We start from the raw sequence: 16779 nt of genomic DNA on the forward strand, positions 1-16779 counted from the left end.
GTTCGTGGCTGCTAGCATGTGGCATTACATGGTTTGGTAGCAAACAATTACATTTTATAATACTCGATGTCTACACTGTTGTTTGAGAAAAATCTTTGGTTGAATTTTAACACCGCCCGTACTAGATGAAGGGTTGTGATTGACCAGACGTGAAAACAGGTCAGCTAGAAATCTGTGTGAAATTGAAGATATGTCAGAGCACACAAAACCTGAGCTTGCGGATTAATTTTCATCCAAGGCTGGATCAATTCTGAATGGTTGGAAGAACTTGGGGGGGAAAAAGGCAAAACAGTTCTTCTGTGATAGAAAATGTTGTATTCATAAAGTATTGTTTATCACTTATTGTAAGAAACTCTTCACAGCCTTCAAAGCTTTTGAGTCATAATGTTTAAGTTAGAACTGTGTCTCTATTTCTGTCTTTTAATTCAAATGATATTCATCTGGAAGTAACAATCTTCTTTACTACAATAAAAGGCAAGATATGAGAAGATTTCTGTTCTGAAGGTGATGACAAAGGCGAGCAAAGGCATCTGAATTCCTTTATTTGGTGTGTGTGTGTGTGTGTGTGTGTGTGTGTGTTTGTGTGTGTGTGTGTGTGTGTGTGTGTGTGTGTTACGCAGGTGTATGAGAACTGGAGGGAGAGCCAGCCAGATAACTTTTTTGCCGGTGGGGAGGACTGTGTGGTGACCATCGCCCACGAGGACGGCAAGTGGAACGACGTGCCGTGCAACTACAACTTGCCCTACATTTGCAAGAAAGGCACAGGTACTACTCTCAGGCCCACAGTGACTTCCTCAGCAAAAATAAAATCTGTAATTACTTCATGAGGAGAGATTTTCTTCACACAGTTTGTCTGCTTGTTGTTATCTCTGACCAGCTGGTTGCATTGTTAGTCATCAGCACCTTTTATTGCATTTGATGCTCTTTTTGTAGAGAACCCTTCCTCCTCACAGTGTGTCAGTCATTGTTCTGACTTCAGAAGCTGTTTCACATTGCTTGCACTTTTTTCAGTTAAAGGTCAGAGCAGCAGTTGCTCCAAGAAATTCACCAAAAAAAACAAAAAAAACCCACAAACTTAAGTAAAGATTGTGATTCAGCCTCCAACCTGTATTGATTCTTGAGAGCAATATCAATCTCAATCTCCCTCTTATTGCCTCCTCTCCCTCCCTGGAGCTCACTTACACTTACCCCAGCAGCAGAACTGTAGTTGCAGTTATTACCTTTTACTACCTTGTTCACAACAAATATGATTGGAAGGAAATTCCTCTGAGCCATTTATGCCCTGCACTCCTATTACATACGCTCATCTTCCCTCTGGTACCCAAATCAACCGATCTGAAAGTAAGCATTAAGATCTTGTACGGTAGGATGCATATAAAGCAAAGGAAAGCTGCAGAAGAAAAGGGAGGGAGGCATTAAGTGTGTTAAGAGTGGTTGTGTGTGTGGCTGTGGTTTCTTGGTTTTGTGGTTCGGCTCTACTTCATGTCTGCTGCAGAGACCCATTACCTCCTCCTGGCCTCACAGCAGCTCTGCTCATCACTCACATGCACAAGACTGCCATCTAGAGGCCAAACAAACCACTGATGTTGTGTTTCGATAATATGAAAATGCATCTAATACTTTCTATATTGAAGTATGTGTGCTTAACAGATGCATAATGAGTGGAATTTAAGACAAGGTAGAAATAAACGTTTGGCACCATCTAAATCATACCAACCTGTACCTGCAGTACTTAGCAGATTTTTGATATGTCATTCTTTCTGTCTCCAGTGTTGTGTGGGACCCCACCCGCCGTGGAGAACGCCCATCTGATAGGTCGGCGGAGGTCACACTATGACATCCATGCAGTGGTTCGCTATCAATGTTCCGAAGGCTTCTTCCAGCGCCACATCCCCACCGCTCGCTGCCGGGCTGACGGGAGCTGGGAGAGACCAAGAATCATCTGTACAAAGTGTGAGTGCTGAACGTCTTCTTTGATCTCATAGTATGTGTGGAGAGGTGAAGAATATTAAAAACCTGCTCTATTTTTTTCTAGATTTTAAAGGGCTGAACACATTCATGTTTTATTGTTGAACATTTAAATTGTTTTGGAATTCATTTAAAAACATATTTGACTTCTCTGATAACCCTTTATTGCTGCTCTTCCGGGCCCTTTAATCATTATGTCTCACATTTATTAGGATATTTTATTATTCTTTAGTCCTAATCTTGTAAATTATCCTTTTTTAGAGTTAGCTTTCCTAGTCCCCTGAATATAATTTGGTAAATTTAAATACTCCAAATATAACAGAATGAGCATGTTGGAGAACTGAAGACACATAACCAGACGCTATTTGGAAAGAGCATCTATTACAGTACACGCACATCATGAAAATACAACTTCTTATTCTCTTCTTTAAAGCCCGTCGGTCTCACCGGTACAGACGCCACCACCACAATCAGCACCATGAGCACCGCGGCCACCGGAGACACGGCGGAGAGGGACACAAGGCCCGGTTGGACGCACAGAGCTACTACTGAACCAAATAATAACACATCTGCCATGCTTAGGTGCTGAACATGGTCCATAAAGACAGACAGTAGTTCATCAAAATCACGCTTCTCACCCTGCTCTCTATAGCTTTACCCTTCCTCATGAAAAGGTTTTCTCACTCTTAACACACGGTTTATCTCTGCCCCCCTCGTTTGGGTGTTTTTTGACGCTTCGTTTTGACCCAGCTTCCTCTAACCAAGGTCCATGCGAACACTAATACTATCTCACTAACAGTTACTAATACCTACCTAACATCTCCCTTCAGTGAATCCTCCTCCTGTCTATGAACTAAACCCCTCCCCCCCTCAGTCCCTCACACACACAGACAGCAGTGTGTGTGTGTGTGTGTGTGTGTGTGTGTGTGTGTGTGTGTGTGTGTGTGTGTGTGTGCGTGTGCGTGTGCGTGTGTGCGTGTGCGTGTGTGTGTGCATGTAAGAGAAAAACTTAGAAAAGTGCTGAGTCACATCCTTTTTTTCTAAGGGGTTTGCCTGTGCTACATGAAAAATGACTCTCACCCTAGTTTTCCGTTTACAAAGCACAGATGTATTTGAAGCAAGATAGCATTCAGTCCCTGTAACCCTGAGCTTTTTCTAAGTGTACTGTAGCTGTTACTTTCCCATAGAGTGTCTGAATAGCTCGTCTCTTTTATTCTACTGACATGCTTTTTTCTAATACCTGCTATGTCATGGTGTTATGTTACTATTTATTATAAATCTGCTAGTGAATATGCTTTCTTTTTTTACTTATACGTCAAAGAGCGGATAGAGCATCTTTTTTCTACACAAGTATTAAAGTTCAAATCTTAATAAAAAACAAATTAACCCTTTGATTGCCTCTAATCTCTGCATTGTAAATATTGTCGTGTTTGTTATTGGCTGATTGATAGCTGGACCTTGTCCAATGAAACAGACCCTCCCATATCCCCATAAGCACTCGAAACTAATGAATATGTCGTAGTGATATGGACAGTGTGGGTGGGATTTACAAGACTAAAGAAACCAATTGATTGTATCTGATTTGTGAAATTCTTTCGATCTTTGCACGGCTAAACTTACAGGATGGGTAGAATGTCGATATTTTTTGTCCTTTGGTCTCTTTGATATTCGATCGTTCATCCACTTTTTTGGTGTTCTTATGACTTTTTGTCCTGCTGTTGTATTCCATTCTTAATAAAGTGAAAAAATAAACAATGTTTCTGACTGTTCTTTTTTTATACTGTATGCAAAATAACAACTTTTTTCAGTTTCTAACACTGGTCTGATTGTTGATTCTTAAATACTCGATCTCAAAAACTATCAGAGTGCTCATCATTACATTTCATTGAGAGACAGTGGTGTTGCCGTAAGATCACACCTACAGACTTTGGCCAATCATCTTTTTTTTGGCCCCACACGATCAGCTTTCATGAATAAGAAGCTTTATTGTCATACTGATGTGCAGAGCAACAACACAATGATGGCACTCCTTAGTTAAACCTTTAAATAGAAACTTGAACTTTTTCTGGAAAACTACCGGAGAGTTAGCATAACACTGTAAACCTGCTATTAAAAAAAGCATGTTAGCATTCAATTGTTAGCAATTAGCACCTAAGTACACCTGTGTCTCTTATAGAGGCAATATAGTTTTACTTATGATGTGCATGTACTGCATGAAAAGCAGATTAGGGGTAGGTCAGTGTAGGCTTCATCCTACTCCATATTGAATATAGACTGCTTGCTAGTTAAATATTGTAGATTGTGTAAGTTAGGTCTACTTCATATTTTCAGCTGCTTTTCTTGTTTCTTTATTTATTTTGTGCTTATGTATTAACATATTCAAAACAAAGATATTAATTACACTCAAATAAATAAAAGTATAAATCAAGGCTATGACCTCATGTGCAGCCTGATAAAGACAGTTTTGTTTCTGTATGTGTAAGTGACACTAAGGCACCCTACACAAAAACGCTTTGCGTCATGTGATCCTTTGTACTGTTGGTTGTGACAGCTCACCGACAAGAGTTCACCTCTTATCAGGTTGACAGCAAAGTTGACTGGGGCAGCAGTTCACTGCACAAAGCGCGCGGTGACATCACCGACAATGAGATCGTATTGATACGTGAAAAGATAGTTCTATTAAACAAGCAGGCCGCTCCTTTTGTGAATTAATTACAGCATCCATTATTGACTGAGACACTAAACAGATGAAGAAAAAAAACATGACAATAAATGATGGAAGAAAATAACTTTTAATGCTTCACGTGTTTTTATTTTACAAAAAACAAAACATCAAAAAAATCTCTGCTTCACCCTCTTCAAAGTGAGGATAGTTCATTTTAAGTTACATATTGAATATAATTTAGGTTTTGAACCGCTGGTCAGACAAAACATAATGTTTAAAGCTGTGGAGTTTCAGTGAGGATTTGTGCACTTAAATATCTATAAACATGACTGACATGTACAGTAGTTTCAAGGTCAATAGTCTCAGTTTGGGAAGAAACCAATTGGCTGTCTGCATGAGTCACAGTCCTCACCTCCATCGACAGCCTTCTTATCAGAGTGCAATAGTCCATGCAGGGAGCGCTGCTGAGCGAGGTGACTGATTTTCAACAGTTGACTCAGGAAGCAACACTTTTAGATTTCCTCTGGGACGAAAAATTGGGTCTTTAATGCAGTTTGTAGGCCAACCAAGGGTCCCCAGCAAACATTAGCCCTGTCACTGCGTGAAGTATTCCTCCACACTCCTCTGCACCACGGTGTGTGGTCTAGTTTTTCTTCTTCTCCTTGTCGGTCTGTCCTTTGGGAACGGGTTTCATGAAAAAAGCAGGGATGGTATGGCAGCGCACGGCGAGCAGAATGGGCACAGCAGCCAGCAGCACGTTGAGGGTGATAACACGCCACCACTTATCAGCTGGGACTCGGTATGTGAAGGGAGTGCGGGAGTGCAGAGATGCTCCGATATGGCACCACTGAGTCTGGGAAAACAGGAGAAGGAAGTCAGATTTATGCTGTTTCTTGCTTTCTCTAGGACAAATAAAACAGAAAAAAAGTAGTAACAAAAAATTACCTGAGCCATGGCCCCCGCGAAGAAGATGGTCCAGTCCAACATCCAGCTGCATCCAGGTGTTTTCAGACCGTAGAAGAAGGCAATCAGCAGGGGTAGAGCATAAAACAAATATGCCAGCATCTGCAGGACGGTGCAAAACATGTCAACAATAAACAGAACATTTGATTTAATCCAGTGTGTTGCTTTGTCATTTTCCATACTACCATTAACTCACCATAACTCTTGGAAAGCCCACGGGGTCTTTGAGGTAGGGCTCGTACTGGTAGATGTAGGTGAAGCAGGCATCCAGAGGACAGTCCAGCACCACCTGGAGAAGAGCAGGAGGAGTGCGTTGTAGTATTTTTGCTCTACATGTGACCTCATTGATCGGGGAGTTCATTCAGGTAATAGTTTTACTCACAAAGCCTCGGAAAACAGTGAAGGCCATCGCTCCGAGTGACAGCAGTGACAAAAGCAGGTCAACAGGTCGACGCAGCAGACTTTTTCTCTGCTCAGCTGAAATCTGGTCAAGACAGAAGTGGGCTTTTCTTTTAATAACTTCAAAAGGTCATTTAGGCCTGGACAGTGGACCCACTGTTAATTCTTGCACATTTAAAAAAGAAGCTCTTTAATGCATATTTGACCTTCAGTCCTCTAAATAATTGAGTACAGTGTATCTATCTGTTTCATTTGTATTATTCATAATGTCCAGTGGAGTTTACAGTACAAAGAAATCTGTTATGTTGTCTTTGCTGTTACAGACATTTTTCAAAGAAGCATGTTGGGTTGGTTTGGAAACATCTCTTTCACAGCCAGTCTTGTCGTTATCACTGTTGAATGCGTTTATCTACAGAAAACTAGAAGGCCACTTGGAGAGCAATAAAAACACTCTCAAGGCTTCCATGATCTATACCAGTCTTCTATTTACTGAACAAACTAGTGATTTGTTCGGACGTGCTATTATAATTTTATTTGAGATTTGGATCAAGAAAAATGTACAAAGACATGCTAACACCAGTTTCAGTACAAGAATGACATCATCAGTCACTTTGTAAGATCATAATTTAACTAGTTTTAAACAAATCAGTTACTATCTTCCTCCAGAGGTTCCTAACCTGAGGGTCCAGACCCCAACAAGGGGTTACAGGAGGAGTTTTAAAAGTTGCAGGATTGTTTCCTAAGCAGGACTGTATGGTTAACCCATCTGCAAATACTGAATGTTGAGGATGGAACAATCTTAAAAGAAAGGAAAGTGGTTGGGTTCCACTACTCTATAGATACAGATAATATTTTTTATGTCTTAAGAGCTGAAACTGACCTTATCTGCTGGGATGATTGGCATCTCTCTGGGTCGGCTGAAGAGCACCGAGGCCGCCCAGAAAGGAGCCACAAAGAAGGGGATGTTCCTCCAGAAGGCTGGCTTAATATTTGACCCATATTTACCTGCACACAAATAAAAACATGATTCTTTAAATAAACACTGCCGATGATAACGTGATTCAAAGTGTCAATGTAGGCAGCACTCACCAATCACCACTCCTGGGATGAGCACGATCTGATGAGCGATGGAGGAGCCGGCCCACAGGAGACCCAGACTACGATATGACTTCCTGTGTGGACAGGAAATAAAAAGGTTTCAGTGGAAGACTGACTGTGCACACGGCACACTGGTTTCTATGGTGACACTTACCCATTAAACATGCGGTGGATGATAATGAGGAAGAGGAGGTAGTGAAAAATGCCTTCCCAGTATGACATCATCACAGCATAGGCGGTGCTTAGATGAGGCTCGCCCTAAAGACACAGCAGCGCAGGAGAAATTTGAATTTATAATTTGGATTCTGAACGAGGCAGAGAATTCGCCACATTCACACTGGGGGGCCACTTGAAGCATGTTGTCAGAGGGAAATGGCTGCTGGGTGAATGTGGAGCATAAAAGGTCTTCTTACCATCTTTAAGTAGAAGCCCATGAAGCCAGAGATGAACCTGTCCTGCTCCAGAGCGTTAGTCAGGCCCACCACGCAGGTGAAGGAAAACTCTGCAAATGCTGGACACGCGTGCAAAGAAAGAAAAGAACAATCAAAAACTAAAACATCCCGCTTTCTTTTCGCTGACAAATGTTAGTGTGTTTGTCTGCTTGTACCATAGAATAAAGGGTCCACTTTGGTTTGATGCCCCACAGCGAGGAGGAGGAGAAGAAGAACTGATCCCAGGACAACCAATCCCATTCCCAGGATAGGAAGAAGTCTGAAGAGAAACAATATGACATGTGACATCGAGACTTCCTACATGGATTTATCTCTGCTTTAACCTTGAGCTGAAGCAACAACTTTGATAATTCAGCTCTGTTTCAAACAAAAATGTGAAACATTAATGGGATGCAGGTTGTAAGATGTAAACATTTTCTGCTTTATGTGTCTTTTGTAATTAAATAAAGATGGATAAACTGTTTTTTTCAACTGATGATCTGACCAAACAAGCTTGTCAAGATATCACTGCACACTGTGAAAAAACTATGATGATGAATCGCCTTCATTTCCCGTCTTCACTAATCAGCAGGTTAACCAGAAACACAAAATAACCCCAAATTATAAGCTTCATATTCATACTTTCAGCAGACAAATAAATGAAGGATTTTAGGTCATAAACAACCTCATAAACAATTTCATTAACTCCATAATCTGTTGGTTCCTCCATTTTGTTTGGATGAACTGAAGACACATTTTTCTACACATTCCCTAAAGGGGCCAAACCTTCCCAACTTCCTTTGACCATCTCCTTGCTCTCAAGTATACATTCAAATCTATCAAAGGCAGTTCAGAGCAATCAGATTAGCTACTAAAGTAAACATAGTTCAATTAGTCAGTCATTTTTTTTCAGAAGCTTTAAAAGAAAAAAGTAGGCTACTGTGACTTTAACCTCAGGAAATAAAAGAAATCTCGCAAAATGTAAAAGTTCTTCTGTCTGTGCTGGGCCTCTTCAGGAGCCTGTAACCACAATCAGCTGTTAAACTTGTGCAATCCCTGCACACATCGAGCCAAAGTCAAAGTTCTATTGATCACAGAGAACATGCAGACTTACTCCTGAAGCGCACTGATGTTGTTCAAAGTGTACAAAACCACCGGAGCCAAGAGAGAGAGGAGGAACACACTGACTTCCACCGGAGGCCTCATCGTGGAAGACTTGACTGTTTGACCTGTTTTTAAGAAAGAAATGTCCGGATAGAAATGTCCTCTTCTAAACACGCATGGTGCTGAAGCGTGTCCTCTCCACTGCCACCGAAGGGAAGGGGAGTGTCACCAGTGGCCTTTTGATCAGTAATAAAACCAGACTGCTGCTGCTTTGGTTTGTCTGCTATCTCTGGTAGGTGTCAAAGTTCAAACCAAGAGACCAATGAGTGAAAATGTAAAGAGAGAGAGGCCAGCTAATTTGACTGTCTATAATACGTGTTTATCTTTGTAGAGCTTAAAGTGTATTTTTCCTACAATTTAATGACAACTGGACTATATTGTTCGGTTTTTCTCAAGGAAACCGTTTAATCATCCAACCTGTTTATTCAGCGTGTGCTTGTACACAACGCCCCCTGGTGGAGGAACATGATGTCATGGTTTAGTTTATTTCCTTCATTGTTTCCTTAAAACATAATTTCAACTTTTTCTTTTTCTTTTAAATGTTCTCTGTGCTATGAATTCTTGGTAGGCTACATGCGATGAGGCCTTAATCACTGAAATAAATGAATAAAGTCAAGTCACGTTGCACATGTTGAAGTGCTGTCTGGGCTCCTGTGGCCCCTGGGGTTCGATTAAGGAGCCATCTGTCATTATTGGGTGTAAGATTAAGAACTCCTGCGTCTGACGTCTCTGATCTTGATTAGAATGTGGATTATATATGAAGAAGAACATAAAGTTCAGAGCACAGATTATGTTTTTTTTTTTTCCTCTTAGCCAGGATGCGTGTTAAATAAAATATCACTGTGATACAGTTTCTTACAGCTTATACCATCCATACAAAGTCCATGTTGTAAAGAATGAAGATGTGCATTATGCAACAACACAGATGAACATTTGTAAAGCAGGCCTCTAATGCAACTTTATCTTCTGCAACAAAGCGGCTGAAGAGGATTATGCTGCTGTTGCCACAGAAACTTGTTGATCAGTGAGAGTAGAGAGGGGAGGGGGGGGTCCACACATATGGAACAGAGGGGACAGAGAGGTGATCCAAACAGATTTACAGCACAGACCACCCTGCACCTACAGCAGGGAAACACACTTTTTTTTTTAAGGTGACACAGATTCCTTCCAGTTTGCCACCATGCTGCACCCTTTAGTCATCGGCATTATCACCGTCAACACCACCATGACCGTCGTCTATTGGAGCCTGCTGCTGAGCGATGCCTACTTCAGGTTGCTGATGGAGCCAGAGGACAAACCCAAGAAAGAGGTGACCCCTGTCTGAGGGAGGCAACATGGAATGACTGAATTGATACACTTTATTAATGCTTAGAACTAGTGTGCAAGAGCCGCTCAGCTTGTAGTGCTTTCTGTGGAGTCCTGTTCTGCTGTTGATCTGCTTTCTGTTCCACCTGGAGAAGACTTTGAAACCTTATAAAGACAAATCTGAACTGAAAGGATCCTGCTTGTGGAAGACAAAAGAGTCATTCTTAAAGGTAAAACCTTTGAATTTTCTAAAAGTTTAAACAAGTTTCCTTCTCTTTGTATTATGTGCTTCATGTTTTGAAGGAGTTTTTAGGCTTAGTGTCTATGAAACTGTTGGTGTTACAGATGCTGCTAAATTAACTCCCTCACTGTTTTGCCGTCTGCTGACTCAGTTAAAAGGTACCGATGCTGGTGACAGCGTCATGCATAACCTAAATCCTGCCAAGGATTACTAAAGATCCCCTTGATGCTGACACAAAGTAGACACCCTGAAGCTGCAGAGACCTCACACAGCTTTTTCACCACATCTCATTTGATAGTCTCTACCAGAAGACTTTATTTTCAATCTTGTTTAATACGCTGTATGCTTAAAACTTCTTCTTTTTCTACCAAACATGACGCATACCTTCTACTACGGTCTGCACCCGGTCTCTTGGTTTATTCTTTTTGCCAATGTTGCCCTCACCATTTTAGAGTGGCAATTTCTTATTACTCAGTTCATCAAAGTTTCCAAGAGAAGACAAGAAGAAGAAATCAAATCCTAAAGAAGAAATCTACACCCTGGTGCTCCTCCAGGAAGATCTTGGAGGACAGTGACTGTTTTTTATATCACTGTTGTAGCCCACTTAGTGGAGAAAATTCCCTGATGGTGGGTTTGCCGTGTATACTGTAAAAGCAGCCAATATGGTAAGCCTTTTGTTTACATGATTTTAAACTTATCCATGTTTTTATGCTTGTTTCCAGAGCCGTCTGTATGCAACACGAGCCACTTTAGAAGACATTTTATTGACAAATATAAAGAAGAAAACTGAAGATCCGTTTCAAGCTTTGATTGCAGGGTAAGACATTATATATTTGTTTTAAATGATTTCATCTTCATTCAATAAAAGTTGTTTCTTTTCATCCCTAACCATGCTCTAACATTCATTCTTAAAAGTTCTAAGTTGGTATTTTACAAGTTACATTTGATGATGTAGGCTCACTGGTTTCCTAACCATGGGAATGTTTTGGTGGAAAACTCAAAAAACATTTTAAATATCACTGCTCAGTTATAAAGCAAGAAATAAGCCATGAAATAAAGTGTCATATCAGTGAATTATATGACAGTTATAGAATATGAGGACTGGGCCTGCTGGGTTTACAACGAATTTAAAGCATGGAATAATATAGTGATGCTACTTTAAAGCCCAGAGAGAGTAGGTTTACTTTAATATATGCCTCATATATAAATAGATATATATGTATGCAATGAAGTCATGGAGGACCATAAGCCTCTTTGGCGTATTACTGTCCACCTCTCCTCGCTCATATCTCTAATCCCTGCAGATGGAAAGCTGATATTACTCTGTGACAGAACCAATCCTATTAACTCTGTCTGTCCTATATTCACCTCTCCCCCGGCTCGCACGCCTCGCTCCCCTGGAAATATGACCGAGGAACCCCTCTGCCGAAGACTAGAAGGAGGAATGCTCGGATTTAAGTCTAGACGAAAGATTAGGAGAAGTGGCACAGTTCTGGCACCACATTTTTGTCGTCTGGTGAACTACATTTCTGACTCACTGTCACTCAAAGGAGATGTTCTCGTTTCTTTTGGCCATCTTGACGTTTCCATCTGTCATCTCTTCTGCCATTCCTCTGTGCTATAGAAAACACATCATGTCTAATTCTCAGTTATTCTCCCTCCTTGTCTCTGGTGCACCTCTATTACCCTTTTTAAAGTTTTCACAGTGCATGAAAGAAAGTTGCCGCAAAACTCCACCATGAACCAACCATCACTTGTGTCCCTGAACGCCTCACGAGGAGCTCTACTTTTGAACCTCAAACAGCCGATGTTTGTGCCTCGACAGCTCCTCCAGCTGTCCAGGAGGAGGGAAGAGGAGACTTATTTTGTGAACTACATACCGCCAGCCAGAGATTCTTTAACTCTGCCTCGTAATGTAGTTTACGTCCTGATCGGTCTGGTGTTGGTTATAGTGGCCACATATGCCATAGTGGGACATCTTATTAAAGATCTGATGCATGACATGGCAGGTAACATTCAGGCTGTTGTCCACTGCCTCCCGTCACTCTCCTCACTCTGGCACTCTGTTTGTGGTGACTTTGTGTCTCTTTTCCTCACTGACCTCTGGGGCCAAGTGTGCATCAGTGTTTTTTTTACTTTGTCTCCTTTTTGGTGAACTTTTTGCCTAAAATTTGTCCTTCACATTCAACCCGTCTGTTACAAATGTCAACTTTCCCAACTGCTTCCTTGTTGTACTGTTTAGGTGAATGCCATACAAAAAAACATCCAAAATTGAGTGCTGACTTCTACTAAAACACCTTCTTAAATGTGATTTTCTGTTGCATTTCAGCAAAGTTAGGAGGTTTCAATTTTAAGAATTTGAGTCCCTAAAACCAGGATCCTACATTACACATAATGCAACTGAAAAAAAATAATGTTTTATTTCCTCCCCAAGTAAATGTCTGGCTTTTTTTTTCTCAAATCATTCAGTATTATAAAAATCTCCAAAGTAAAGCTGGGCCTGATCTTTAAGATAATTTCTTCAGTTCCTTCCAGAGCCACAGAAGACATATTAAAAGCTTTTACACACCCTGCAGTGAACTGCACCTCATTTGTAAAACCAGTTGATTTTCTCTTGGAAACACACAGACAGTTGTTTTGATTTGATTTCTCTTGTTTTATATTTCTCCCCACAGACTGGATCCTTGGCCCCAAACCAGTGGAGGATGAGTCAGAAGAAGGCAGAGCAGAAATAGAAGAAGAGCAGAGACTGAGTGTTTCCAGTAAGCTGATGCAGAAAGACAGGCTAGAGATGGAGATCGAGAAGGATGGCCAGCTCCCTGGGATACATTTTGGAGACTCCTTCCACTGTCTACCCATCCCTCCTCCGCTGAGTAACGCCATCTCTCCATCCTACCCTGAAGAAAAAAATGTAACTGCTCATAGGATGTCTTTCTCCAGCCCTTTGACCCCTTATGTCATGTCCCTCTGAGTTAGAGCAACAATACCTTACAGCTCAAATAAGTTGTTGGCACAAATCTCAGTGATCATTGTTGTCTTTTTGCTATAGAGATGCATAAGCTTAGGCATTTTGGATTTATATAGAACACAAGTTGTTCTGTACTGTAGCGTGTCACATTGTAGTTTGTACTAAAACAAATGCTTACTCTGATTGTTTATTAAAAATGTAATCAAGCATGGTCTTTAGAGTCAATTATTCAAATAACATTGCAATCTGCAAAGTGTCAAATGTAGCAAAAAAGACATTGATGTGAGATACAAACAAGAATAGTGTATTTTAGTCACAGACTACAAAATCAAAATGTGTCAACCTTGACACTTTTTAATGAAAGTGTGTTCAGTTCCTCCATAAAAAGACAGAAATGTATTTTTAAGGATAACACATGAACTGCCATTTTCAGTACATTTTCCAGACCAGTCAAAGTCTCATGGTGTTGTTTATTGAATCTGTATTTCCCATTAGTCTGTCACACATGTTGTTAATGTCTCACTCATTGTCTCACTGAAGAAGAATTAAAAAAAATCATGTCATATTCCCTGATTTGATGATAGACTAAAAATGATTTCAAGTAAACAACGGACTGTTGTGTCTTGTCTGTGTTCATTAATCCCTCTTACCTTTCTCTAATCGCTGGCTGTGTCAGGAGAGAGTGACCTTATTTATACTTGAGCCGTGTTATTAAATACGTGTGGCTCACAACAGATAGAGAAACAGAAGCTGTACCACCTGTAGTGCAAATATATCACATCTATAATACAATACACAAGAACTGCAAGTATCTGTGTGAACTTTATCAAAAACATTCTTGAACACCAAGCTAGGAAACATGATAGCTAACAGGTAGCTACAGCTCGACGAATACTGCCAAGGAAGACACTGATTGCTAGCTTATGAGCACACAGACAGACAGACAGACAGATTCTCTCTCTCATTAGGAAATTGTGCTCACAGCATCTTTGCTCTGACCTTGAGTACTTCAAGCTGCTGCAGCTAATCTAGTTTCCATCTGCGCAGGCAGTCTGGGAGTTAGTTCAGGGAGACAAAATAGAAAATGTGTCATTATGAGAGGTAGAGATGTACTTTGTATTGAAGTCTTCCTTACTTTGTGTGTAGAGTTTAACCCGGAGGGTAAAGACAACAGTGAATTTGAGTATGTAACCTGCTGCTTTGCTGTTTTGTAGAAATGTTCACTCAATTCTTGGTTGCTAAGCTTTAGTTGAACATTGGTCCCTTGTGTTTTTTAATCAAGTGCATGAAAAGAAAGATGGACCGTTATGTGCTGCCCTCTATGAATACAGCAATGACACTGAGGTATTAAGTGGATTCCCTGTATGACAGCAGTTTCAGACTCTCAGTCAGTAATGGATGTACCAGTGGATAGTTTGAACGTGCGTTACAGGGAAGAAGATGGGACAGTGCTCTTTGAGAGCTACATACCCCCCTCAAGGGATGCTGTCCATCTGCCTAAATATGTCCTCTATCTGCTCATGGCTGTCTTTATTGTGCTGGGTGTCCTTTATGCCATCATTGGCCACCTCATCAAGGACCTCATCCATGACTTTTCAGGTGAGTTACTGTAATGTAGGTTTTTCTTAGCCAGAAAGTAGCCTACTTCTTCCCTCCTATAAATATCTCTCTTTTTTTTCCTTCTTCCTGCCCTTCAGACTGGCTGTTAGGGGAGCAGCCAGAGGAAGTGGTGGTGAACTACTGTGAGGCCAAAGATAAGTTCATAGCAGACTGGTGCCCAGAAACTTCACCTGAGCTAGAAGCGATGGCCCGGGCTGAAGAGAACAAGATCATCAACAGGGACTTTACTAGAGCTCCTGCCATCTGGGTAATCTCTACAGAACCTCGAGGCAGCAAGTCTGGACCCCGAGTGGTCTTTGGGATGAGGACTTAGATGTGTGGACTGAAGAGGAAGACGTTTAGTTCAGATAAAGACTTTTTTTCACAAAGATTTTTAGATTCTGTTATAATAGTATGCGCATGTAGAAATGAATTAAATGGCTGTATGCTACTAAGCAGGAGTATTTCATGTAGGCTTGTCCTAGCTCTTGCTGACATTGCTGCACAGCGGTTTTACGAGGACATCTAGCGTCCATTGGGGAAATTGCAGCTGATTTTAAGCGATATCATTTTTACGTGGACCACATTACAAAAAGAAGTGTCAGCACAAGCTTGTAGGTGAGCGACTTCCAAACAAACAAAATGTGGCAAAAATATGCCTGGTGTTGTAGCTTCTTAAATATTACTTTTTCATTTGTGGTATTTCTATTTCCGTAAAGTAAAATGTCAAAAGTAGCCAGTTGTTTATGAATGAGGTTGGAGCAAAGGGTTGGGGCTAACTTAAATTGCTAGTTTGGAGACAGTTTTTCCTCTGTCTAACCGAGATAATAAACCAGCAAAAATCTATGCTAAACAATGCAACATCAAAAAAGCATTCATAAACAATGCCTAAACCCTCAGTTATTGGTAACAAAATGAAGTCTAAGTCAGATAGAGCAACTACTCCATGTGTGATTTAAGTTAATTTTGCCCGTCACTTTAAATGCAAGGTTATCAGGAGTAGGCTAGACTGCACTTTAAGGTGAAGCATTTCTAGTTGTTCGTTGTAGTTACATGACAATAAAGGCTTCCTATTCTTTCTTAGGCTAGCCTATATCTTATTTGAGTAGGCTACGTGTTATCTTAGTTGGAAGTGGTGCACTTTTGTTAAGTAGGCTATTAAAAAAAAAACACAACCAAAGTATTAACATTGGACACAAAGGATCGAGAAGGATTCAGTGGTAAAATCAGAAAATTTGGGGAAACCTAATCATCCATGGGGAGAAGAAATAATAAAAGTCCAGTTTGCTGCCTATAGAAATGAATGATATCCATAAAAACCGTCATGAATTGCTTCAAAATAACAAAGAGCACATTAACAAAGAGCATTTTATATTATTTGACTACTGTATGGGCTGTTACAGTATGGTATAATATTTGTATATACACTAATTATGATGCATGAATATGCTGATAACATGTGTTGGCTACATCCTTCAAGGTTCTACCAGCATTAGAATAAGTTGAAGAATTAGCCTCTGTGTACATTAACATCCCTCTTGGGTGATCGTATCACAAGTGCACTGCATTATTATTATGCTTGGTGTGTACGCACCCCCATTTGTCCACATGTGTTTCAGCAGTTTGACAGGTCTTTGCTCCTGGGCCACATGATCAGGGCCCACCCCTCAAGTGACGTCATCTGCAGTAACCCCACTGAGAACAGGGAGAACAACGCTGCCTCCCGGTGGTGAAAACGATGTCACATTGTAAAGATGGTCTTGAAAAATAGAGCATGATTCCTTTTTATGGAGCAGTGAAAGAAGAAATCAAGCAATACAAACCATTTCCTGAAGTAAAGTAGATCTCCTACTGTATAAAAATAATGACCTTATAGGCCGCTAAAAATCCTTATTCAACACATAAAAGTACGTAATCAACTGTGTGTGTATAATAGAGAGTTTCTTGTGTCATTGTTATTTTATTATGGATCATCATC

The 16779-nt window shown here is 40.6% G+C and overlaps 3 protein-coding genes across 6 annotated transcripts in view; 2 read left to right on the plus strand and 1 right to left on the minus strand.

Moving 5' to 3' along the window:
* LOC132979049 (neurocan core protein-like) overlaps window positions 1-3723 on the plus strand; it is a 44242-nt gene extending 40519 nt beyond the window's left edge. The window contains exons 18-20 of the mRNA XM_061044513.1: window positions 621-765; window positions 1771-1953; window positions 2402-3723. Coding sequence (XP_060900496.1) covers window positions 621-765; window positions 1771-1953; window positions 2402-2520 — 447 coding nt within the window. The 3' untranslated portion in view covers window positions 2521-3723. The remainder of the gene's footprint in view (window positions 1-620; window positions 766-1770; window positions 1954-2401) is intronic.
* A 1018-nt stretch (window positions 3724-4741) lies between these two features.
* tm6sf2a (transmembrane 6 superfamily member 2a) lies at window positions 4742-8861 on the minus strand. Its single transcript, XM_061044514.1, has 10 exons — window positions 8639-8861; window positions 7701-7804; window positions 7507-7604; window positions 7248-7351; window positions 7085-7167; window positions 6876-7000; window positions 5979-6080; window positions 5793-5885; window positions 5579-5698; window positions 4742-5486 (listed from the first exon to the last, which is right to left on the minus strand). Exons 1-10 carry the CDS (start codon window positions 8728-8730, stop codon window positions 5277-5279), a joined length of 1131 nt encoding a protein of 376 aa, XP_060900497.1. The 5' UTR covers window positions 8731-8861; the 3' UTR covers window positions 4742-5276.
* A 148-nt stretch (window positions 8862-9009) lies between these two features.
* On the plus strand, window positions 9010-15476 carry LOC132979051 (small integral membrane protein 44). Of its 4 annotated transcripts, none has more exons than XR_009674012.1 (4): window positions 9010-10223; window positions 10957-11051; window positions 12910-14801; window positions 14900-15475. XR_009674012.1 is itself a non-coding variant. In XM_061044515.1 (4 exons), exons 3-4 carry the CDS (start codon window positions 11973-11975, stop codon window positions 13203-13205), a joined length of 567 nt encoding a protein of 188 aa, XP_060900498.1. In that variant the 5' UTR covers window positions 9103-10223; window positions 10957-11051; window positions 11932-11972; the 3' UTR covers window positions 13206-13409. The 4 variants fall into 4 exon arrangements, 2 of the variants coding, with proteins under 2 accessions (XP_060900498.1, XP_060900499.1); XM_061044515.1 differs by lacking the exon at window positions 14900-15475 and adding an exon at window positions 11932-12243 and having other exon boundaries at window positions 9103-10223; window positions 12910-13409; XR_009674013.1 differs by lacking the exon at window positions 9010-10223 and adding an exon at window positions 10324-10861 and having other exon boundaries at window positions 14900-15476.
* The last annotated feature ends 1303 nt before the right edge of the window (window positions 15477-16779 follow it).

The sequence above is a fragment of the Labrus mixtus genome, chromosome 8, assembly GCF_963584025.1.
Source record: "Labrus mixtus chromosome 8, fLabMix1.1, whole genome shotgun sequence".
NCBI lineage: Eukaryota > Metazoa > Chordata > Actinopteri > Labriformes > Labridae > Labrus > Labrus mixtus.

Bases quoted from the DNA above. Each gene is read 5' to 3' on its own strand.
- tm6sf2a (XM_061044514.1), bottom strand. From the start codon at position 8,730: ATGAGGCCTCCGGTGGAAGTCAGTGTGTTCCTCCTCTCTCTCTTGGCT. The intron at 7,805-8,638 runs GTAAGTCTGCAT...GTTTCTCTTCAG, and splicing joins AACATCAGTGCGCTTCAGGA to ACTTCTTCCTATCCTGGGAA. The intron at 7,168-7,247 runs GTAAGTGTCACC...CTGTCCACACAG, and splicing joins ATCCACCGCATGTTTAATGG to GAAGTCATATCGTAGTCTGG.
- LOC132979051 (XM_061044515.1), top strand. From the start codon at position 11,973: ATGAACCAACCATCACTTGTGTCCCTGAACGCCTCACGAGGAGCTCTA. The intron at 12,244-12,909 runs GTAACATTCAGG...TTCTCCCCACAG, and splicing joins TCTGATGCATGACATGGCAG to ACTGGATCCTTGGCCCCAAA.